The sequence below is a fragment of the Rattus rattus genome, chromosome 12, assembly GCF_011064425.1.
Source record: "Rattus rattus isolate New Zealand chromosome 12, Rrattus_CSIRO_v1, whole genome shotgun sequence".
Lineage (NCBI taxonomy): Eukaryota > Metazoa > Chordata > Mammalia > Rodentia > Muridae > Rattus > Rattus rattus.
In genome coordinates, this window is record NC_046165.1 from 24601937 (window position 1) to 24628210 (window position 26274).

Below are 26274 nucleotides of genomic sequence, written 5' to 3' on the forward strand. Positions count from 1 at the left end.
GCTCATCCTATGAGGACAACATTGCCTCAATATCACAACCAAAGACATCATAATAAACGACACCAGTATATGTTATGGCTACAGACTTAAAGGCCTGCAACAGAATTCTAGTAAACAGATCTGACAGTACATAAGCAAGTGTATACCATAATGAGTGAGATTAACGTACAAGTGAGGCTTTCATAACATGAAAACCTGCAGGACGCATTATATTAGAAGAAAGAATGACAAAAACCCATGATTGTCTCTAGGGTTGTATGCAGAAAGGGCATTTGGTAATATCTAACATCCTTTCATGATGAAAACACTCATCACAGTTGGAATCCAAGGGAATGTCTCCATCCTCATGAGGACCAGGTATGAAAGCCTCACATCTAACAGACAGGATGAAAGATCACATAGATGAAAGACTGAAAAGATCAAGACACAGATGTCTGTATTTACAGCTTTCACGCAACAGTTTAGCCAAGGGCAATTAAAAATAAATAATAAACTCAGATTACCTCCATTCACAGCTGATGTGAGATCTTCTTCACAGAAAATCCTCAAGGTATTTCCAGAAAACTTCTGGAACTGACAGATAAGTTCAGCACAGTAGCAGAACACAAGGTCAGTGCACAAAAAACAATTATATCTCTGTACACTAACCATGAGCTATCTGAAAATGAAATTAAGAAAACAGTTCGATCTTCAATAGCATGGAATAGAAGAAAACACCTAGCAAGAAATTTAATAAATGAAGTGTTTTAAGTTGAACATTAGAAAGCACAAGGCGCTGTTTAAATCGGTGTTTGAGTGGCAGGTAGGGGCGGGGCTGGCTCAGCGAGCAAGCCTGCTTGTCGATGAGCCTAACAGGCAGAGATTGATCCCCTCTATTTTAAGCAGTATGTTTTGTTTGTTTGTTTGTTTGCTTTTGTTTTCCTGTGTATTAATAGATCAACTGGGTAGAGTAGGATTTCATGAAGAACACGTTTAAAATTTGCTACATAAAAGGCTGAAGCAGGTTTGCAGATGAACTGAGTTCCTTTGCTACCACCTATATCTGTAGACTCACAATAGCCTGGAACTGTGGCTCCAGTGGATCTTAGACCTTCTTCTGGCCTCTGTGGGCATCCCTATGCGTGTAAACACAGGCACACACATACACACACACAGAGTGTGTATGCAAGAAAAATAAATCCTTAATAAAATATGCTACACGAAATTAAAACCTGTAGTTTTTTGTTCTAAATTGTATAATTAGAATAGAAAATAAGCAATCAAAATCCCTCGTCTGTTTAGCCTGAGTTTTCGTGGAGTCAAAGCGATAACAGTGTACATTGTGAGATTCCAAGTTCTAGCTGATGAAAATAAAGAATGTTAGTGTTACCAGACAGATTTTTCTTGGTTCTAAGTAAGGCCTTCATTATGAACAGGGTCAAGAAGACAGGCCTCTGACTTTGAGTCAGCCACCAGTTAACTAGATGCCCTTGGAATAATGATTAATCTTGAAAAGTCTGTTTCTTTATTTTCTAAATGTCTACCAAGTATGAAATCGGATCATAATAATATATCATCCAACTGTAGCACCATCAATTTGACATATTATTGGAAGGTCAAAGATTTTATGAAGTGTGTTGTTGGGGAGGAGAAAGCAAGGAAAACATCCTTCTCTGTCTGATTTGAAAAGTTTTGATATTCTCCAAAATTCAAATATATAGCCGTTTTGTGGTAGGAAAGATAGGAATTTGTGACATGCTACAGTGATGTCAGTGACAAAAAAATACTTATTTGGGAAACTACCAAGGCGTCCTACTTGGTCTTGTTATTTATGTAGCCCCACGTGAGCAATAAAAGCTTTTCGATAATTTATGCAACCCTAAGTACAAGGTAGTTAGCTGACAAAATTTCAGTGCTCTTTAATAAAACAAATCCCTGGTGTGACATAGACCGGCTTAATGACCAGCATAAAATAGATGGAAACTTGTTCTGATGGTCATGTCAAAAGTTTTATTTGATGCTTGTGTTAAAATACCTCATTGGAACTGCCTATTTGAATGATCCTATTTCTGTCTTAGTATTTAAAATGTACAGTCCTCTCCTATGCTGTTCTTGCCTGGCATATATACACGGAACTGCCTTAGTAGTGAATCTGCCTTCTAAGATCTTTCCAGTGTGGGGAAATGAGCTGTTCACTATACAGTTATGTCTGAGCATAAACAGTTTCTTTCTGATCCTCTGTTGCCAGAAAGAGAATGATACCCAAACTCCTTCCTGCCTTTTTCTGTTCAGCCTTTCAAACTTCTGTTCATAATAGAGAGATGTGTTTGAGATCGTGTATCCATGTTTGAGCAGTTTAAAACCAAGTAAGCTGTTGTCTTTAGTTAAATAAAGAGTATTTCTTTTTTTAAGATATAATTTTTAATGATGGGGGCATCAGGTAAGTACGTGTGCCCAACAGAGACCAGAAGAAGCCCTCGGATGACCAGAGTTAACAGATGGTTCTGAGCTGCCCAATGTGGGAGCTAAAAACCAAACTCAAGTTCTCCTGGAGAGCAGTATACATTCTTAAACACTGAACCATCTCCACAAACCCAAGAGAAGTGATTTTCTAAATCAGCATGATTCTAGACGATCTCAAAGTAGATATGTTCAAGAACCATGTAGATAAGGAAGACGTAAAGGTCTGCTTTTCTATTGGGCTCTTCCTCAGTGATAGACTGTCTACAAATCAGGAGGCCTTGGATGGAATCCCTAGTACCACAACAAAGAAATAAGCGTGAATAAGTAAGGCAGCAGAAGGCAGTGGGACATAGGCCTCAGCAAAGAGGGTAGGGCTTGCCTTAAAGGCATTCGGATTAAAATAATTACCTGTAATCCTGCTTTGACCTAGATGGTTTGTTTTGTTTCTTTTCAAGTTCTCATGATCTACCTAGCTACAACTCCTGGCAGAAAACTTCAATGTTCTGAAGAGTCTCTGTAGAAAAGTTCTCCTAAATATTTAAGCAGCTTATGTGTCTCCCATGCGGTAGGTGTGTCCTGCACACTTCAGAAGTTCATAAGTCCAGAGATGTTCACCTGGTATTATGAAGTGATTTGGGGCATAGAGTGTTTGCAGTGCATAAAGTGTTTTCACAGAAGTTGCTGGCTGAAGAGATGTCATGTGTCTACAAGAGATCTTTCTTTGTTCAGAAACAATTCTTTCAACTGCTAGTCTAATTGCATCATAAAACTTTGATGAAGAAACGAATATAATAATCATATCTGGTACTTTAATTGATTCAGCTCTTTAGAATTGTTTTTTATTACCTTTATACCATTTCCCTTAACATGGCTTCATCTTGCTTGCTAAAACATGAAGGGGCTAAAACAGAAAGCTGAGCCTATGTAAGTTTTTAATCTATTAATGGTCTGGTAAGCAGTGCAGGGAAGCATTTCATAGCAGCTGCTTCAGTGAGGTCAGTCATGAAACACTGTGACTCTACTCCCAGTCCCTCAGCCTCTCAAAGGACTCACATCTAAAGCCATTATCTTCCTGTCAAGTTTGTACAAGAGTCTGTTTACTGGAATAAAATGATAATTAGAAATACATTTGGGGCATATTCTGTTCACGTGAAAAAGTGTCAGGTTTAGTTCAAATTTGTAAAACTGAGCTTTCTGTTTAGACTAGGTATTATTATCAGTATGTATATTCTGGGAGCATATTGAATTCCGATTCTAACATGAAGCGGGATGATGTCTGAATCATAGCTTCTAGAAACAGTGACAATTGCTAACCTTAGAATTTTGAACTTCAGAGGTAGTAGAAAATGTACTCTTTAAAACATATCTCCAGTTTCTTAAGGTAGTTATTGCTTGGTTCAGTCCAACTTTGAATTCCTTCTGGTAGCACTGTAAGTGAACCACAGTAAAGGGAGGGACTTGGCTCGTCGGTCCACATTGACTCATGCCACTGCGGGCCTCTCCCTTTAGAAAACTGTACCTGGGAATAAATGTACACTTCACAGAAATGTTAAGAAAGCACATTCTGGGGCCAGTGAGATGGCTCTGCTGGTGAAGGCTCTCACTGCTGTGTTCAATGACCTGAGATCAATTTTTGGGACCCACATATTTGAAGGAAAGAACCAGCTTCCTCAAGCTGTCCTTTGGCCTTCTCAAGTACACCAGAGGATGTTCCCCTATACACAATCAAGCAATAAATCAATGTAAAATAAATTAAAGAGAATATTTAATTGTACAATAATGGCAACTTAACCCCGTGCCTCTCTGATAGTATCTGCCTTATAATTCTCAACTGAGCAATGTGCCTTTGGGATAAGCAACACTCATGAGTGTGCCCATGTGTTGTTGCTCTACGTAATTGGATTTGAGCAGAACGTTAAGTGACACATGCTATTTCGTTGCTTTTTTACATTTTCCTCATACATTCATGGGTGATGCCTTCTACATCTTCTCCCGAAGTAGAGAGCAATAGCTTTGAGCTCAGGGTCAGCCTCTTGGCTCCACATCCTGATGTGGACTCTTGACTCCAGGTGCCTGGGCTTCTTCCTGTGCAAGACTGGATGCCACCGGTGTGAAACTGAGGATGACCCTGAGACATAACAGAGAAGAGCCCGATGCACTGTAAACGTTCTGTGAATGTACATTGTCAGCAATATCCTCCACAATACAACCGTGTGTGTGCGTGTGTGTGTGTGTGTGTGTGCGTGTGTGTGTGTGTGTGTGTGTGTGTGTGTGTGTGTGTATGTGTGTGTCTTCTTAAACTTGAGTGGAGGTCCTACCCTTTTATTCCTTTTTTTCTTCCTCCTCCCTCCTCCCTCCCTCCCTCCCCCCTCCTTCCCTCTTCACTCCTTTAGGAACTCCAATTTCAGCAGAGAGCATCTCTTCACACCGAGGTCACCCGTGACAAATGGCCTTTTATTACCTGCTGATTACAGCTAACCCTGATTTCCTCTTTCGTGGTAGCCATTCCGTGCCTTGGGTTTTGTAAATGGAGCTGTTTCTGCATGTGACTTTCCCAGACTCTCTGGATTTAATTCTAATTTAACTTGCCACTCCAAGCCAGATTGTGCTGCTGCAGAAGTCCTGATTTGTTCTTTTGTTCTCCCAGGATCTAAAATCACCACATGGGCTTTAGAAGCCCCTCGGGCATGTATCAATTGCTCTGAGAAGGCTGGCCTTCTGGGAAATAGAGAGGGCATGAAGTTACTTCTTTTAAAAATATTTGTTCATTTATTTTTGTTGTTCGTGGTGCTGGTGTGTGTATGTACATGTGTGTGCATGCATGTATGTGCTCTTTCACATGCCTCAGCACACACAAGGAGGTCAGAGGGCAACTATAGAGTTGGTTCTTTCCTTCAGACGTTCAGTGTGTTTCAGGGATTGAACTCAGGTCTGTCGAATTGCACAGAAACTGTCTTTACCCATTAGGCATCTGGCCAACAGCATTCACTGATCTTTTGAACTTCAAGGATCTATTTAGTATCAACTTTGTGAACACAGTATTAATGGCCTTATCAAGGCCATTTTGAAAATGCAAAGATCATTACTAAATGTAACTGAAGTAACCCTGAACCTGGAATACAGTCATCAATTGCACATTGGCATTCTTTAGAACAAGCCCAACTTCTGAGCTACCAAGTCAGCTTGGATCCTCAATGTTGTCTAGCCAGAGAGCACGCTGCTGTGGAAGCACTGGACACTAATGATAAAGTAGAAACATGGGGAGGATGCTGCTGGCCTTTCTGTTACAGACTCATGCTCAAGAGAAGCCCCAGAGTGGGACCCTGTTGGGGCAGGGATCTGGTGTTCCCCTGCCTACTTACCCGGTACCTACAAGAGATCCCAGCCTCCTACACAGGTATTACAGCAGTCACGTGGTGTTTAGAAAGCCATGCTGCTGAGCTGCTGCAAGGACTGTGACCTTTATAGGCATGTATTGCTTGATACTTAACCCCGAACCCCTAATATCTAGTCCCATTTAAAATATGAAGCCTGGGGAAGGAGGCAGAGGAGTGAGGACTGAGTGTTATCTGAGAGCTCAACAATGGAATGATCTGATGAAGATTAATTAGTCAACTCAAAAGTATATGTGCAATGAACCAGAAATGCCTCCCTTGTGTTACACTTCTTAAATGCTCACAACATCCCAGACTGTGAGATGGAAACTTGGTACCAGTACCTTGACCGACCAAACGGTACTGAACTTGGTCATGGAATTGCTTCAGCCGTACCCTTTCCCTGCCTTAGTCCACCAACAGTGCCTGCTAACTGCAGATGACGGCATACAGTGGCTTCCAGACAGCAGCCATCCTGTACAGCACTAGGTTGGCCTAGCCTCTTTCTGTACTCTGTAAAGTTTCCTGCATGCTTGGTCCTCCTTGGCCTTAGCCCCCTCTTCCTTTCTACAGAGACAAACAGCACCCAGTCAGTAGCACCAAAAGGGTCAGCTTAAACGTTGCTGCCCCTGTAGCTGCTGACAGAGCCTGGGCTCTTGAAAACAGGGAAGTGAGGAAAAAAGAAAGCCTCTCCTCAGAACCAGCTTTACTACATTCCAGTCCTCGGGTACATTCCGTTTAGAGGCATTTTACAGTTCATTTCTGTACAGATTCTTTTACATAGCTGTTCTGTGTAACATCCAAAAGTATTATCATTTAGAATGAGGAAGAACAGAGGCTAAGGGCTGACCGTGAAGGACTTCCACGTAACACTTCTTTGTTTTGCCTCTATTCAAGACTCAGGAAAGCAGGTTCTTCCCTTACACCCTCTGCTTGTCAGTTAACTGGTCGATGGCTTTTCTCACAGGAACCTTCGAGACCACTGAAAGCTGGTTCGGTTTCAGAAATTCTTAGCGAGGTCACTGGTTAAAGTCAACCACAAGCAAAAGCTGTGGCTGGGTTTATACAAGTTGCCATTACTATTCATCTATTACTGTGTAGAAAAGAGTGTACAAAATGGTGTTCTTGTTATAGACCTTACATTTCAACTTAATGGAAACAAATACCATCATTGTCTTGATTTGTGAAAGACGCCAAACATCATACAGCACAATAAAGGACTGGCTTTTATAAGGCTCCTTGGGCCAAAATCTATATTTATTTGCATGGTCACACATTCAAGAAGTGAATCGCTCTCACCGCGTCCGGGCACACACTGTCTCGTTGTTCCCAGGAATCCCACTCAGGGCTGGAATCACTCTGAGGACTAACTCGAGCTGTTCTTTCGTGTTGTTTTGACTCTCTTCACAATAGACTCCTGTCCCAGCAACTGAGTCAGTGACATGGAAAACCACAGATCCATGATGATTGATAACGAAGGCTTTAAAACGTGACTCAGCCAGCAGCATGGCCTACGTTCTTACACTCCAGCGGAGATCTCACATCCAACTGCTGGGGGCTTGATGAATGGCGTTTACATTTGATCTTACCTTCTCTGAAGCGTTGACTGCTTGTTCTGCTATTTGTAGACAAGGAAATATACTACAAAAATAAATAAATAAATAAACAGGGATAGGCCAGAAGGAGATGTTGTAAACAGTTGGCTGAAGTAAGAGAATAGAGTGGCATCAGAAACAGCCCCTGTTTGTCACTTAAGTGATGGCATTTTAAAATGCAGGATGAACCACTTCCATAATCCATACTTGAGGGGGTCATTGACTGTGACATGTGGGCAATTACATAGCAGATTGAACTCAGATGCTTAATGCTTAGAAGGTGGTGGGTTTGGGGTGAAGGCAGAAGACTTTGCAACGCTATGACCTTGGCATAGCATTACTAAGAGTGTTTCAAACCACACCGTCATATTATAAATTCCTGTGATTTCAGATTATACATACAGTAACATATTTAAACATACACAACGTGAACGTAGGTGTGTAGGGGAACAGAGGGGCCTGACAGGAGGGTGAGGCATGAGAGGAGGCAGATATAAGGGAAATGGGCTCATCACACAGCAGATACCTGTGTGTAAGGAGTCCTATGGAACCTATGGAACCACAGTCACGGATACATAGTAGCAAAACAGTTTTCATTGGAAACATCTAAAGAAATCCGTGGCTGCTTTCCCTGGGGGGGAGGAGAAAGGCTGAAGCAATGGCAAAGGACAAGGGGAAAGGACATCTTTGTGTGTAGTCCTTAAAAGAGATGAGTTACCATTCAAAAGGCTTTTTTGGTTTGCCTTTATTGTGTACAGGGGGTAGGAGTGATGTCAGTGTGTGAGCGTACATGCCCGTGCCATGGCAGGATCATGGAAGCGAGAGGGAAACATGCATGAGTGGGTTCTCCCCTTCTGCCATGTGGACTGTAAGCTCCCAGCTCAGATTGTCAGACGCAGTAGCAGGCACTGTCTCACTTGCCGCCCCCCCACACACAAATAATATGAATTTTCATGTTTAAAAACATGTAGACTAGCTAATAGCAAACACATAAAGACTCCTCAAAACAAAAACATCAAAACAGGTTAAAACCTGAATTGGGAGGGAAAACAAACCAAAACACTACAAAACGTTGGTCATGGTAAATGTGTCTTGTAGAAACAGGGGTGCCTGTCTCTTTGTCATATTCCATTGTAATTTCAGAGAACTTCATGGGTAACTAATAAAAGGATGAGTCATGCACTTTCTGTCTCAATCAGAAGAGATTAAGGTTTGAAAAGGTACATGTAAATGAATTACCTGACATTACAAACTAATCCTGTTTTTCTACTGGGCATTAAAAATGAAACAACACGCAAGTCCGGGCCAAACTTCATAGTTAAAGTCTTTTTTTTTTTTTCTCGTAATAGTAGTACAGCTAATCTTTAAAGACTTTATTCATCACTATGAAAAAAAAAAAACACCAAGTAGGAAAGTTAAATATCAATTTCTCTGCTCAGAAATTGCTTGCCATGAGTTACCATGTTGATGGACCAAGAGCAATTCTTTTACCCTGACCTCGATTGTTTTGAACTGTGCGCTGTGCAGTTCAGTCACCCCTCTCGTTAAATATGTTCCTATTGACGTTGTCTAGAGTGGGGCTTCCCAGGGCATTCTCTGGAAAGACTATTCAGACATGCAGAACTGAGCTTCCACCCCAGCACTGACGAGCGCTAGCTTCTCGCTTGCCTCTGCTGCCACTTGCTTTTGGAATTGGTTGCATCCGACTGGCTTGGGTTTGGGTGTTTAGAACCAGGTTTAATTATGTACCCCAGACTAGCGTCCAGCTCTGGCTCCTCCTGCCTCAGCCACTCACATGCTGCGATTACACACCTAGCTTGCTGTTGTAAACATTGTTTCCCTTTCTCCAGAACTCTTTAAACCAAAACAGCCACACTTCTTTCTTTAGCTATTGAGAAACATCCAGGAGATGAGAGCAGTGGGTGTGATCATAGAGCCCATAGGGGCTACAGAGTCCACCGCCATTTTGTTAGCCTGCTTAAGGCCCTAGATCAAGGGCTGGGCTTCTCATCGTGTAATGCAACTCCTTCTTTTTTCAGTTCAATCTCACCATTTAGCATTGAGAGCACAAGACGCCAGAGACGATCAGAATCCCCGGATTCCAGGAAGCGGCGCATCCATAGATGTGACTTCGAGGGGTGCAACAAAGTATACACAAAAAGTTCTCACCTGAAGGCACACCGGAGAACACACACAGGTACGGCTCCCGTGGGCTTCTAACCAGGGGGGTGGGGAATGTGGGAAATGACAACAGCTCACCTTGGGCTCATTAGTGTATGACGGACATTCTCAACATTTTGAGTTTGGTTCATTCCTTCTGCCTTGCGTACATTTTTTAAAATGCTATGAATAGAATGAGCTAATCATCTTTCTGGTGATCAGCTTAGCCACTTAATAATTATGTAATTTATTAAAATATCCGCAGGATACTTCAAACAGCAAGCCAAACAACATTCTTCCCTTCCTTCAAGCTTACATCTAATTCACCACCATCCTTGGGCCACACGTGTTCTGTTTTCAATATTCTTCCACTTAATTTTATTTCAGTTTTAGTTTTTTAAGATGGGGCTTTTCTGTGCAGCCCTGGTTGTCTTGGAATTCACTCTGTAGACCAGGCTGGCCTCAAACTCAGAGATCTACCTGCCCCTGCCTCCTAAGTGCTAGGACTAAAGGCGTGTACCACCACTGCATGGCAATACTCTTTTTCTTAAATAGCAGAGAAATTAACTTAAAACTCAAAATGTATATGTGCAAAGCAGCACTGAAGGTATTTTTAAAACCAGTTCCATCCAAAATTACCCAGAAAATCCTGTATAATTTTCCTTGGTAGTTGTTGTGACATAGGGAAGGGATTTTCAATACTTACAGAGAAAAGAAATTGATCCACAAGAAATTCACAATTTTGCCACGATTCAACTATTCATCCTTCCGTTTACCTATGTCCTACCCATCTAGAAAGCACTGATTGTCATGATTAGCCATTGGCCACAATGTGTTTCTTGTGCTGTGTGACCCTAAATTGACACCCATGGGCTTTCTCTGAGTCAATGGGAGCCACTGGCAAGGGACAAAAGACAAGAGAAGACCCACCAGCACTGCCTTTCCTACTAAGTCGCTGGTGACTAAATTCAGTGACACTCAAAGAAGCAGATGAAACAGGAAGATAGTCATAGCCTCCCTGCTGAAACAGGCCACAAACCAACAAGTCCTGTCAAGTGCCTGTCATTGACAGAGACCAGACTCCAGCATGGTTCTCTCATGAGAAACTTCAAACATAATAGATTCCTGTGTGACTGTGTAAAATGCGTTCTCCATCATATCAACATAACCACTCAAGGCAAACCACTTCCCAGATTAAATTGTAAAATCATTTCAACTGGCCTTCTTGGCCATTTCTTTAGCCCATGTTACTACATCTGTTTGCAAAGTCATGGGCCAGAAGCATTAATCATGCACGCTATCTACAGGGGCTGCAAACGGGTGCAACATGCTATAAATTCACGAGTTTACTTTGCTCCACAGTTTCACCCATGAGCATATTTTGTCATGCTGGTCATTATTATAGCTCACAGGGTTCACAACTGAGTAAGACTGTTGGCGACTCCACCCCACCCCAGCAGCCTGAACAATACCTTCTAGTACTGGGAGAGCTAGTCAACAGGAAGTAAGTTCTCTGGTCAGTACCCAGTTGTTTTCTGCATCCCCTATGGCTAAAGTATATGATGATTTGAGCAATGAGGCTTACAGGCAAGTACTACTCAGTAACCAAGAACAATAGCTTTTATTGTTTGGGGGTGTCTCTGGGATACCCTAATCAATAAGTTAGGGAGAAATGTCCCATACCCAGCTCTGGAGTTTATATTTGGCAGCCTATGACTTTTGGGAGAAGTAGCATGTCCTGAGAGAAGCAACTCTAATGAAATAACCAGAAGAAATGTTAGTAGCCTGTACTGATTTAGGGCTCTGTTGGCCCCTCCTGACCAATATCCCCAGCCTGGAACTGGAGATTTTGTTCACTGCTCTACTGTTTCTGGTTTCTTCTTCTGTGCTTTTCCCTGCTTTCTACTTACTTCTGTGTTCTTCCTTCTCCTTTGATTGTGCAGTTCCTCAAGAGAAGTTCTCATCTTTCTTGGGCACTGCTTTTAATTTTGTGGTATATTGATTTACTATGGTTCTGAGAATCAAACTCACAGCAATGCACATGCTACCAAGAGATAGACCATCGAGGTCCACTCTCCGCCCCCTAGACTGTTTTTCAATCACATTCTTAGTCATTAAGACAAATAAGTGAGCGTAAAGACATGAAAGCCCACAAGCAGGAAGTGTGGTGAGTCCAGGCCCTAATTGTTAATAAAGGGGCGATTTTTCTACCCACACACACGCAGGAATTGTCTTCCATGAATCATCATATGTTGAGCTATTCCTATTCTCCTTGAGCTTTCTGGAGTACATATTAGCCTCATTTTCACACAGACACACCCCTATTCTATTTATCCAAGTGATACATCGGAGAGGAGGGTTTCAAATCAGGTGTGATTAAAGAACGTATTTTCCCCAGGAGTATTGGGTTTCATCTTTCAGGTTTTAACATGTACTAAGCGAGTAGAAGAGACGTCAGTTATTCTCCATGATTCAAAGCAACATAAACCTTGACTGCTGAAGCTAAATTAACAAGCTTGAGTTATGAGTAAGAGGGCCTCAGAGATTTTGAAGGTCAGAGTGACCCCATACGTCACCACACAGAGTATGTTTTCTAATGAGAGAGAGCTCTTGCCTGTCCTCCTCTCATAGAAGCATGTCACTACTCTGCTGTTTTCCACACACTTGCACATCCTCTGTGTTGTTCTCTCTGCTCAGTGCCCTGGATCTTTTTCACACAAGCACTGCTGCCCCAACACTAGACTTTCCACCTCTCCTTAGAAACATCTGCCAGCAGCTTGCTTGTCAGCAAGACACTGGGTAGAAGTTGAGGACAGAGTCCTGTCCTCTTACAGCGTGCGATAGTCGGACGAGTATTATGGTGCAGTTTGGGGCTTCCAGATAAATGGGGATCCCTCAAATGATCATACTTTTTCTGTCACTGACTGTCAGTCATTGGGTCCAATGGTCAAGCACCTCCTGACCTCCAGATTAGACACTCCCAATTTTGTCAGCCAAGCCTTTCTAGGCATGTTTCAAGTTTGTCTTGTTATGCTGTCTTTATAAAGTTCGTGTTCAATATGTAGTAAGGAAAGAGATATTTATGGAATTCTTTCAATGTGTACAAAATATGTTTAAGTCTTCTGGAATTAACTCTGTTGGGGCATCTAAATCAAGGAATGCAGCCAAGTAGATCTAGTTTATCCATTGTAGTAGATAGAGACTGATGTATTTTAGACCTAGACTTGTAATGTGCGAGTTATCCCCAAAATGATGACTTCCCTTGGGAGGAGGGTTGAGGTGACACCTGGGGTCCCAGGAAAATCTTGTAATGTTGGCAGCCTGGGGATTTATATGTACTTTTTCCAATCCAGAAAACCAGTATTATAAAACCACTATAGTGACTTATTATATTGTGTTGGAATCAGTAAGTAAAAAGGATCTGAATAGTCCTTGTGTGCACAGTCGTCAGTCAGTTGATTGCCAGTTGAACATGACAAATGAAAAGAAACTGTCCTGAGTTGTAATCCTAGGGACCTCCATATGGCAGGCTCTCCTTTCAAACATGCTGCCTCTAGTCTGCAGTAATAACAACTTGCTAAACTCCAAATGTAGCAAATCCATTCGTCCCTTTAGCAGTGGATTACGTACAGCCAACCCTCTGTATCTACAGGGCCTGCTCTGTGCATTCCACTAGCCTTGGGTTTTACTTAACATCTGTGGACCTTTTCTTGTCAGCATCCCTCAGCGGTATGCATAGCAGTTGTGGGAAGCATTGGCATTGTATCAGATACCGTAAGCGGCCAGATCTTATCTGGGCTGTACAAGAAGATGTGTGGAGGTTAAATGCAAATATTTCACTGGTTTCTATCTTATACCTCGAGTATCTGTGGGAGTTTTTTTTTTTTTTCTCTACAGAGAATGGGGATGGAGCAAAAACCAGTTCTCTGATCCCAACTGACCACTCTAGGCTGTGCAGGCACAGCCACTTAAAACGACAGTCAAGTGGCATTATTGTCAAATAGAAAAATAAAAAGAATAAAATTTGGTTAACTTGTTGTAACTGGTGTCAGATGATCCTGCGCTAGCTTATAATTTGTAATTATACACAAGATTTCATAACGTAGTGAGTAAAATGTAATCAACACTGGTTCTATAGAAATTCAGGCTGGCTTGCATGCTTTTAATAAACAGCTTCTTAGCCTTACCTTCGCTTCAGGCATGTTGAGTAAGATTCTTATGTGTGACCAATAATACTTAATGTGGAGCTTGGGATTATAACAGATGACTTACGAAATCCATGCACGCTATGGGAGGGGAGCGGGCTGCAATGAGAAAGGATAAGAAAGACACTGTAATGATCCTATTAATGCTTTAACTTTCTGCACTTCAGTAGTGTCTGACCGCTTGGGTGTCTGACCGCTTGGGTGTTTCCTTAGGACGCAACATTGTAAACATTTTTAGGGATCCAGGAAAGGGATCTTTTCTAGATATTAGCAATGGATACACAGTTCAAGAAGAGCTTGGTGAGTGCACATTTAAATAAGTTAAATTTAAAAATAATCAAATCCATTTTGTTACTGTGGAGCTCAGGTAGTAGCGGGAATGCGTGAGCGAGGATTTTGAAATGTCATTATCACAACACCCGTGGAGGCTACATTGTTACAGGAACATTTCAGAGGAGAAACAGGTAGCTCAGGAGTCAAGGCAATTTTGCTGGCAGGCCTACTGTTCCTTCTCTCTAGTCTACATTGTATATTTCTTCCACACAGTAAGGTGTCAGATTATTTAAGTGAAAATATAGAAGATTTAAGTCAATGGAGTCTTATTCATACAATGAATAACTACTGATGATTTTCTTAATTTAAAGATAGTATGGGTATATTAAATTTACCTAAGCATGCATTTTAAAAGAAAATATGATATCATTGAGAATGCTATTATCTAAAGCAATGCTTCTCAACCTATGGGTCACAACCCTTTGGGGGCTTGAAGTACCCGGGGCTCGAAGTACCCTTTTACGGGTGTCAACTGAGATCATTCAAAAGCACAGATATTTACAATATGACTCATAACATTAGAAAAAGTACAGTTATGAAGTAGCAGCAAAGATAATTTTATGGTTGAGTGTCACCGCAGCATGAGGAAGTGTATTAAAGGGTCGCTCGCTGCCTTAGGAAGAAGGTTGAGAACCACAAAGCCCCATAGCAGTTTCAATGGGTTTCAACACGCAGGTGTCAGTAATCCCTACAGCCACTAGATGGCGCACGAGACTCAGCTGTTGCAGCTAGTGTAGGTGGGGAATTTGACCGTCCTGTTGTGTGGGACATACTGAAATGAAACACACACGGTAATCAGAATGAAATGTTCCGCAGAACATTTCAACTTAGTGATGAATGAAAGACAGAGATAAATTTCAAATCCAGGCTCTAAAAATAATCCCAACACGTTCTTTTTTTTTTTCTTTTTCAACAATCATTTGAAATATTTCATATTATAAATTGATCGTATGCCTCTGCCACAAATCTGGGGGAGGCTTAATAGGGCAGTTGTGCTTAACATTCATTAACGTGTATATGAAAACTGAACTCGAGGTAGATACGTTTCTCATGTATCTGACTTTGTAAAAATAACTCATATCAGAATTTTGGACGTCCAAAGGTTACTTGTGGAGGCTTGAAAATAGGAACCAGGGATGATTAAACAGTCTCTGAAATCTGTTCTTATTTACCTTTAAAAATAAAGGAAACTGTACACTAATTAGTAACGCCTCCTTTAATGGAAGGAGCATGTGCTGTAACTGGATCATCGTTATTTATAAGTTCCATGTGTGATGCGCTTAACCCCCACTTACACCTACGCTCCCTCCCACACGGCGATCCTAAGTGGTGCAGATTCCAGCAGCTCACTTTTCCCTTGACTCATCAGTTCTTACTGCTATTCATGTATTTCTTTCTTCTAAATTGACGTCTCTATTTTTTTTTCCTGAATGAGATTCTAAAGTGGCTTGGGGAGATTCTCTAACAGCTGTACATCCTGGGGACCTTTGGGTCCACCTTCAGATATGTACAGTGCCACTGTTCCGATATTTGTGTCATTAATGTACCATGGCTCATGGTACAGTGACCTCCCCTGTTTAGGACCCTCTCCCACCTCTATCAACTATAAGAAAAAGCACACGATCTAGAGATAGGACTGAGGTGTCCTCTAAGAACTCATTCTTTTCAGGGGAGAATCGTCTTGTGGTAAGTAGCTTGTAAGTCCTGACCGGAGTTTCTGTTATCTGACCTGTGTGGTTGTCATAGTCTGTTTCTGCGGCTGACAGTACTGTATCAAAGACTAGGCAAGATTTAAAGAAATGAGGTTGATCATGATTTCTGGGTTTGGGCCAACATTGAAGGACTACATTAGACAGCGGCTTTGATATTGGAGTCCCGAGGTGGCTGTTACAGGACAGCAGACAGGAATGTTTGAGAGACTTATTCCTACTCCTTAATACCTCATGGTAGGGATTAAATTTCAACATGAATTTGGGGCTTTTTTGTTTGTTTGATTTTTGTTTTGGGTTTTTGGTTGTTGGTGTTAGTGATGGTGGTTGGTTTTTTGGTTTTGGGGTTTTTTTGTTGTTTTTTGTTGTTTTTGGTTTTGTTTTGTTTTGTTTTGTTTTTTTTTGCCTTTTTTGGTGGTGGTTTATGGGGTGAGTCTGGGTGTAAACCACACACAAACTACAGTGAACTGTGCTGAGAAATTTAAAAATGAAATATGAAATTTGAAGTGACGAAGCTGAAGTTTGCATCCCTTTATCCCATAACTGGTAAGCTTGGAGCAGCTACCAAAGGTGTGGGAATTGCATGGTTTTTCACTGTTAGCTTTTTCCCTGGGCGTTGTAAGTCTCGTTACAAATGCACGACTCAGGACCTCAGTTGTATAACCCAAGTAGATACAGTGGGAACACACCATAGGCATTCAGCAGTGCTTTGCTGAAGTGAATCCAACTATAGATACATGTCACTGTAAGCCCATGGCTATAATTAAATTACTTTACTTGGGACTCTAATGGATCTCATATGTATGAGCGGTAGTTGTTTGGGGAGTGACGCTAACTACCATTTAGTAAGTATAGTGTGTCACTGTTGTAAATAAACAGTTATTTACATCCTTACTAAAATATTTCAGTTTTCCGTTTGAAAGGCCATGTTCATGGATTGAACTCAGCAAGTATTAGTTGGCCATTCTCTGCATTCCTATAGATCAACTTTCAGAAGGGCAAGAAAAAAACCGTGGACCATCCTTGGTGAGCTTGCCCATAGCCGAGTAGATAATTCGTACGGTAGCCATGGAAGAGAAAGCATGCAGGGATGCAGGCATCCGGATCCTTGGCTGGAACAGTGCTAAGCTCTCCAGATGAGCCGGGATATGTGCAGCTCATTCTGATCTTTTCCTCCAACCTCAAATGCCCTGCCTACTTGACTCTTCCCTTCCTACATCATCAGTTGATGACTTCTATTCATTTTCCAAAATATCTCAGTGTCACCTGGCCTATTAAGTTCTTTGACATCCCCCACCACACACACACACACACACACACACACACACACACACACACACACACACACACCTTGTGCCACCAAGTAGGCATCTCATCCTCCAGAGCCCTCCAGTATGTGTTGCCTGATACTATTAGGATGTGATGGTGAGAAGGAAAGTCATGTAGGGAAAATGGAGGCAAGTAGAACAGTATCCATGGCCGCTGAGCAGATGTGAGGATGAAGGAGGGGACGGCTAAGCTAAGAATATCCAATGCGTGTGCTTATGATGGTGCTTAAAGTACTTGCACACATGAAGCTCTCACATGGAGAGTACAAACATCTCTCTGACCCCCAAATCACGCACAACTTTGCAAGTATGCTGTATATTTTCATCAACTATGTAAATCCCAGGAAAGGAGCCAGGTTAGAACACCCACAAGGGGTCAAGTATGGAGGAAAAGGCACATTTTGAATTAAGGCCCTGGCTGCTCAAGGGTCTGTGTTCTTGTCACTCCACTCAGTCTTTGACAAGTTCACAGGCCTTCCAGGCCGATCTCTTCAGGAGAGCCACCACCCCGTGCTTGCCTGGACCGCAGCACACAATCATTTAGTGTTAGTGTAACAAGATGGATGGCACAAGAGGTAACTGGCTATGTGTCTTGGAAGCTTTCTCTCCAGTCCAGGAAAATTTTAGGTGAGAAGACAGAGACCAGGAGCACTTGTCCCTAAAAACAAGACAGGCAACACGTAAGTGCTCGATCACACTCAACATACAACTCTTTGCATGCTAATGAATGAGATGTAAAAATGAAGACTAGTTCTAAATTCTGTGGGCAAGACTGCCATTTGGCAAATGCCTTCCATGGGGAGCATCATAGCAAGAGGAGATGCTTGTCTGTGTACGTTGCCCTGGTGACACAGAGCAACCATCTTTAACCATCCTCATGGCCATTTTCCTTTGCAAGCCAGAATTTCCCCTGCCTAACTAAAAGGAGGAAACCTTTTCAGTCTAGATTTCTGTTGATATGCTTAGAAAATGTTACAAATGTTATACTGTTTTCACTAAAGGGAAGGGAGTTCTCTTGACCTATCAGAGAGTTAATGTCTTTTTAAAGATCTATAGTGTTCTCAGTGTATTGCATATATTTGATTTAATTTTATCCTAAAAGCTATATCTTGTTTTCTTTTTTTTTCTTTTTTTTTTATTATTAACTTGAATATTTCTTATATACATTTCGAGTGTTATTCCCTTTCCCGGTTTCCGGGCAAACATCCCCCTCCCCCCTCCCCTTCCTTATGGGTGTTCCCCTCCCGACCCTCCGCCCATTGCCGCCCTCCCCGCAACAGTCTAGTTCACTGGGGGTTCCGTATTAGCAGGACCCAGGGCTTCCCCTTCCACTCGTGCTCTTACTAGGATATTCATTGCTACCTATGAGGTCAGAGTCCAGGGTCAGTCCATGTATAGTCTTTAGGTAGTGGCTTAGTCCCTGGAAGCTCTGGTGGCTTGGCATTGTTGTACATATAGGGTCTCGAGCCCCTTCAAGCTCTTCCAGTTCTTTCTCTGATTCCTTCAACGGGGGTCCCGTTCTCAGGTCAGTGGTTTGCTGCTGACATTCGCCTCTGTATTTGCTGTATTCTGGCTGTGTCTCTCAGGAGCGATCTACACTTCTGCACTTCTTTGCTTTATCCATCTTGTCTAATTGGGTGGCTGTATATATATGGGCCACATGTGGGGCAGGCTCTGAATGGATGTTCCTTCAGTCTCTGTTTTAATCTTTGCCTCTCTCTTCCCTGCCAAGGGTATTCTTGTTCCCCTTCTAAAGAAGGAGTGAAGCATTCACATTTTGATCATCCGTCTTGAGTTTCATTTGTTCTAGGCATCTAGGGTAATTCAGGCATTTGGGCTAATAGCCACTTATCAATGAGTGCATACCATGTATGTCTTTCTGTGATTGGGTTAGCTCACTCAGGATGATATTTTCCAGTTCCAACCATTTGCCTACAAATTTCATAAACTCGTTGTTTTTGACAGCTGAGTAATATTCCATTGTGTAGATGTACCACATTTTCTGTATCCATTCCTCTGTTGAAGGGCATCTGGGTTCTTTCCAGCTTCTGGCTATTATAAATAAGGCAGCTATGAACATAGTGGAGCACGTGTCTTTTTTATATGTTGGGGCATCTTTTGGGTATATGCCCAAGAGAGGTATAGCTGGATCCTCAGGCAGTTTAATGTCCAATTTTCTGAGGAACCTCCAGACTGATTTCCAGAATGGTTGTACCAGTCTGCAATCCCACCAACAATGGAGGAGTGTTCCTCTTTCTCCACATCCTCGCCAGCATTTGCTGTCACCTGAGTTTTTGATCTTAGCCATTCTCACTGGTGTGAGGTGAAATCTCAGGGTTGTTTTGATTTGCATTTCCCTGATGACTAAAGATGTTGAACATTTCTTTAGGTGTTTCTCAGCCATTCGGCATTCCTCAGCTGTGAATTCTTTGTTTAGCTCTGAACCCCATTTTTTAATAGGGTTATTTGTCTCCCTGCGGTCTAACTTTTGAGTTCTTTGTATATTTTGGATATAAGGCCTCTATCTGTTGTAGGATTGGTAAAGATCTAAAAGCTATATCTTACTGAATTGCTGTTTTAAAAGTTGATCTTTGACATACACTTAAAAAAGCTTGTAAAAACTACCTGCTAATGAGTATCTCTGTTTAACAGTACATTGCAAAGTGAATTTTGCTTTCTGAATTTTATTTATGTGAGCACCTATATGATCAAACTAAAATTGCTGTGAGATATTTATGGACATCCATTCATTTTGAGCTCCATGTTATCTTTACATTTCTCAGAGGGCTGTGAAGAAAAGAGTGTTGGGAACTGTGATTCCCAGCCTCTGTGCTTTCTCATGTTCTATCTGAGAATTGAACATCACCTTATCCTGAATGGAGTACTTGTTACTAAAATAGATTTTTGCAGTGTTTAAGAGAATTATTGAACACAGTACTTATTACAAAGGTAATATAGAACTGTATTTTGGTAGAATATATATATTTATCATTAAAGAATTTAGAAAGGGTTTTTTTTTATTACTTTTTTTATTAACTTAAGTATTTCTTATTTACATTTCGAGTGTTATTCCCTTTCTTCTGGGCCAACATCCCCCTAACCCCTCCCCTTCCCTTTCTTTATGGGTGTTCCCTTCCCCATCCTCCCCCCATTGCCGCCCTCCCCCCCACAATCACGTTCACTGGGGGTTCAGTCTTAGCAGGACCAAGGGCTTCCTAGAAAGGGTTTTTTATGATACTCATTTCTATTAGTTCCTCATAACTAAGAATAAGCTTATTACCATAATGATTAAAATAATACTCATCTGAGTAAGAACACACAAGGCTAAGTAACCAAGGACATAGCTGAGTTAGAAAGTGCTCAGTGTACAAGCATGAGGTCCCACGTTCTCTCCTCAGAACCCATGTAAAAGCCAAGTGCAGCAGCAGGTCCGTTATCCAGCACTGGACAGGCAGAAACTGGAGGATTCATTTGGTTTCCTGGTCAAGTGGTCTAGTTGAGTGTGTGAGCTCCAAGTTCAGTGAGAGACTCTGTCTCCAAAACTAAAGTGAGAATGAGGCTGGAGAGGTGGCCCAGCAGTTTAGAGCGCGTGCTACACTTGCAGAGAATCTGGGTTCAATTCTCAGCACCCACAAAGCAGCTCACAACTGCCTCTGACTGCAGTCTCAGGGGATCTGATACTCTCCTCTGGTGTCTGTACACTCCTATATTCATGTGGCACATGGGCACACACAGATACATTTAAATATAACAAATAAAATATTCTTAAAAGTAAAGTGGAGAACAATTGAAGAAAACTTCAAGCAATGTATTCACACACCAAAACAGATCACTCTGCATTAAGCCCAAGGGATGATACCAGAACTGTGTTCAGTATCACAGAGTTCAGTCTAATAGAGAGATGGGACAACTTCCCATCACAACATAGAGTTAAATAGTGTTAATATAGACATATATTGTTCTGGGATCGGTGCAGATGAGAAAGTAGAAACATCAAAATCCTGGAAAGTATTTATGGGGCAGGTAAATGACGAGACTTCCACAAAAGAAACTACAGGAGACGTAATCAAGGTGGGCAAAGATGTGATGGTCTTCCAGAAAGACTTTATTCACACAATCTAACATTCACAGAAAAGAGCATTGTGGTGCTTGCTTATAATGTAAGGGGAATGAAAGGTCAAAGTCAGCCTGGTAAGACCTTATCTCAAGAGAGTAAGAGAGGGAAAGTGAAAGGGAGAGGGAAAGAATATGAAAAAATGAAAAGGAAAAGAATCTCCAAATGCATCAGATGCATGTGGAAATACAAAAGACCCAGGGTAGCCAAAGCAGTTCTAAATAACAAATACAACCCGAGTTCAAGTTATTCTGCAGAATGTTGTAATAAAACAGTATGATACTGGCATATAAACAGACACATTAATCAATAAAATGAAGCTGAGGAACCAGAAATAAGTCCATGTTCCTATAGCCACTCGATGTTTGACAGAGACCAAAAATACACCTTGAAGAGGAGACAGCCTCTTCAACAAATGGTGCTGGCCATATTGGACAGGTGTATGTAGAAGAATAACTCTAGATCCTTATCTCTTACTTGCACGAAACTGACATCAGTGGATAAAGGACCTCAGTATAAAACCTAATACCCTTTACTATCGAAAAGTCAATCAAGTAATGACCCCAGTTGCAACTGCTGTACCAGATGTGTGGCCCTTACTTAAGCAAATTAGCACATCTCTTCCTTAGTCAACTAATCATAGGACACGGCCCATGAGGCTATAGGTACAAGTGTAGCTGCATATGTCCTTTCAGTTAGGAAGGCCAGCAGTAAGCCTTTAGAGTTTTGTCTTAAAACTATATTTACTTTCCAGCCCTGTGTGATAACTTAGTTGATTGTCTTTTCCACAAAATACAACAGTGGCTTACTATGTTGATGATATTATGCTAATTGTAACTAGTGAGCGGGCAGTGGGTACCACCTTTGGATACCTTGGCCTTGTTGGCACACATGCACATGAGAATAGGAAATAAATCCAGCCAAAATTCAAGGGCCTCCTTCCTCAGTGAAAATTCTTAGGAGTCCAGTGGTATGGGGTGAAGGATGAGTTATTACAATTGACCTCTCCCACCAAGAAGAAAGGACAATGTTTAGTGGGACCTGTTTGGCTTATGGAGACAGTGCTTTCTCACTTGACTGTGTTACTCTGGACCATATTCTAAGTGACTCAGATATCTGCTAGCTTTGAGTGTTCTTCAACAGGTCCAGGCGGATCTACTACTTGGACCATATGATACTCGATGGTCCCAATGGTACTCGAGCAGACCCAATGGTACTCGAGGTAGCATTGGCAGATAGGAATGCTTTTTAGAGTGTTTGGTTGGCCCCTATAGGTGAATCACAGAAGAGACATTGTGATTTTGGACCAGAGCTCTACCATCATCTGCAAACAACTATTCTCCCTTTGAGGGACAGTTATTGGCCTGCTATCAGGCCTTGGTGGAAACTGAATGTTTGACAATGGGCCAATCTAAGCTGTCCACCATGAGCTCTAGGTATTATTTAACCCACCAAGCCATAAAGTAAGATGTATACAATAGCAACCTATTATCAAGTAGGTGCAGTATGTACATGATCGAGCCAATCAGGTCCTGAAAACACAAGCAAGTTACATAAAAATGTTGTCCAAATGCCTATGGTTTCTACTCCTACTACAATGCCATCTGCAGGCACATATGTACCTATAGCCTCATGGGGTGTACCCTATGATTATTTGACTAAGGAAGAGAAGACTGGGGCACAGCTTCAGTGCTCTGCATGCTATTTGGGCACCAACCTAGAGTGCATAGCTATAGCATTACGTCTGCTTTCTGTGACAACCCTGAAATACAACAGTGGAGGGAAATCTTCACAGTGGGCAGAACTTACAGCAGTATACATGCACATGCATTTTGTTTAGAATGAGAAATTGCCAGATGTGCAATTTTTCACTGACTCGCGGGCAGTAGCCGAGATGGTCAGGGACTTGGAAAATAGGTGAGAAAGACATCTGGAGAAGAAGTATGCAGGTAGATCTCTCCAAGTGGGCAAGGAATTGGAAGGCACTCGTGTCCCATGTACATGCTCATCAAAAGGTGACTCACCTGAGGAGGAGTTCAGTAATCAAATAGATAGGATGACTCAGGCTGTGGACTGACAGCTTCGTCCTTCAGACATACCTATCATTGCCCAATGGACACATAAACATGACAACAGGGACTGTCATTCACCAGTAGTGATAGTCTGACCTAGCTATCACTGCTACTAAGTGTCAGATCTTCCAGCAGTGGAGACTAATACTAAGCTCCGTATATGACACCACTCCCCATGGTGGATCATCCAGTGACCTGGTGTCAGGTTAACTACATTGACTGTCCTACAGTAGATACTTATTCTGGATATGGATTTGCCTTTCCTACACATAATGGTTCTGCCGAAACTCCCATTGGTGTATTCAGAGAACACCTTATTTGCTATTATGGTACTCTACATTTTATTTCTTTTAACAAAGGGACTCATTCACAGCCAGAGAAGTGCAACAGTGGGTCCATGATTATGAAATCCATTGGTCTTTGTTCCTCACAATCCTGAAGCAGCTCGCTTCACAGAAAGATGGAATGGCCTTTTGGAGATACTGTTACAGGGCTAATTAGATGACAGTGCCTAGAGGACTGGGACAGGGTTCTTCAGAAGGAAGTATGTATTTTCAATCAGCATTCAATATATAGTATGGTTTCTCCCATATCCAGGATCCAGGGGTCCAGCATCAAGCGGTAGAAAGGCAATAATTCCCTTGCTATCATTCCTAATGATCTACTAGGAAAGTTTCTGTTTCCTGTTTCTGTGACCTTAAGTTCTGCTGTTCTAGAAGTTTTGTTTCCAGAGACATGGGTGCTTTTACCAGGAGACACACAAAACATCCCACTGAACTAGAAGCTCATAATTTCTTCCCCCTGACCACTTTGGCTTTCTGGTGCCCTTAAACCAACAGGCTAAGAAAGGAATAACAGTGTTAGGAAGGGTGCTTGATCTAGATTACGAAGGGAAAATTGGGTTGCTTCTCCAAAAACCTGTAAAAGATCATGTCTGAAGTGCAGGAGATCCAATGGAGAGTTTCTTGGTACTACCATGTCCTGTGATTAAGTCAATTGGAAGCTATGACAACCTAATCCATGCAAGATGACAAAAGACATAGAACCTTCAGGGAAGAAAGTTTTGCTCACTCCTCCAGGAAAAGAACCAAGACTTGCTGAGGTGCTTGTAAAGGGTGAAAAAGTGCAGAATGGTGAGTAGAGGAAAGTCGTTATAAATACCAGCTGAGGCCATGTGACCAGTTGTAGGATTAAAGATTATAATTAACATGAGTTTTTCAGTCATATTTTGTTCAGAACAAGTTCTTTCCTCAATTTCTTTATCATATAAAGTAACATCTATCATAAGAATATCGGTAGTTATCATATTTAAGTTTTAAAATGCCAAAAGGCTATCCCTTAAGGGACATTGCCTCCTATTCTAAAATTTATGTGTTTGCAGTTGTATAAAGGATAGTTGTAGCATGTTGGGAATAATTATGATCTTACTAAGTAAACAACGCATTTGTGATTATGTGTAAAATAGTTCTATCGTGGTAGACTATTTTTTTTTCGTTTGGAAATTAAACAACAAAAGGAGCTACGATTGTATGTCAAGGTGACAAAGAGTGAACTCGTGATCGCTGTTCTTGGTTGTCATCTTTACTACACCTGGAATTAACTAAAAATCCATTGGCTGGGTTCACCTGTAAGGAATGTTTTTCTTAATTAAATTATTTGGAGTGTGAAGACCCACTTTTAAACCAAATCTTTTGAGGTTAGAAGATACACCATTAATTAATTCAGATATTTTGAGGTGGAAAGACCTCCATTTAATCCAGAACACAGGAAGAAGGAAGCTTTTGTTCTTTGCCTGCTTGCTCTCGCTAGCAAGTCCATTCCTTCACTGGCATTAGAGCCAATGTTTCTGGGATTCTGAAATGTACTAAATACAATCTAAGGCATCCACATAAGACCTGGCACCTTGAACTTACAGAGGAGGCAATTCAAATTATAGGCAAAAGAAAGGATTTTCTTAACAGGACCTGGTAATATAGGCATTAAAATAAACAATTGAAGAGTAGGGTTTCATGAAACTATAAAGCTTCTATATAGCAGAGCATACCATCGTTTGAGGAGCAGGTCACTTCGTGGAATGAGAAAAAAATCGTTACTAGCTATACATATGACAGAGGGTTAGTATGTAAATGAAACTATGGTACATGTATTTAGCTGTAAATACAAATGAGTTCTCAAGTAATTGGATAGAGCTGGAGTGCAGTATACTGAGTGAGGTAATCCAGACCCATAAATCAAATGCCCCATATTCTCTCTCATATGCCAGCTTTGAATCTTTAAAGTCATGCATTTAAGTTTGATTACCCATCAAAGGCAGGAAAATAGTAAGGGACCTTGTGGGAGATTTCAAGAGAGTGTATGTGGAGTGCAGAGAGTAGGAAGGAATAAAAGAAAATAATGGAACAGGAAGGGTTACATACTGTGAGGGCTAAGGGAATATGGTAGAGGAGGTAACATGAGGAAGAACTGCTATACTGAAGCCATATGGAAACCTACTGTAGAAGCTTCCTGAAATATATTCCTATGCGTATACCATAGAAGTTTGAATTGGGACACAGTACATCTTCTAGACACCTTAGGCTGTCGAGTAAAAATTCAGTGCCAAGTATGGCTACCTTTCTTTTGGAGCTGTTGTTCCATGGGTTCTTGTAGGACTCCCTCTCAAATATTACAGGCTATGGCTATTGTTTTTATAACCTTCCAGAACTTGATAATAAGACCCTATTGTCGGTCTCCCCATACTTAAGTCATACAACATGGAGACATCAAGCTGATACCTACCTTATTGCTACTGGCTAACTTTCATGTTGCTGGAAGGTTCTATGCATAATGGTTCAATACAGGACAGACATAGTTCACAGTAATGAAACTATTGAAACTGCACCTGGTGAAAGGCAACAAAACCTAAAGAAAGATAGGCCACTCCTGTGGGGCTGAATGTTACG

General features: G+C 41.5%; 1 protein-coding gene across 1 annotated transcript in view; it reads left to right on the top strand.

Moving 5' to 3' along the window:
• The window catches only part of Klf12 (Kruppel like factor 12), a 363399-nt gene that overhangs the window by 324320 nt on the left and 12805 nt on the right, over positions 1-26274 (top strand). The window contains exon 7 of the mRNA XM_032918181.1: positions 9451-9608. Within this exon, the coding sequence (XP_032774072.1) occupies positions 9451-9608 (158 nt within the window). The remainder of the gene's footprint in view (positions 1-9450; positions 9609-26274) is intronic.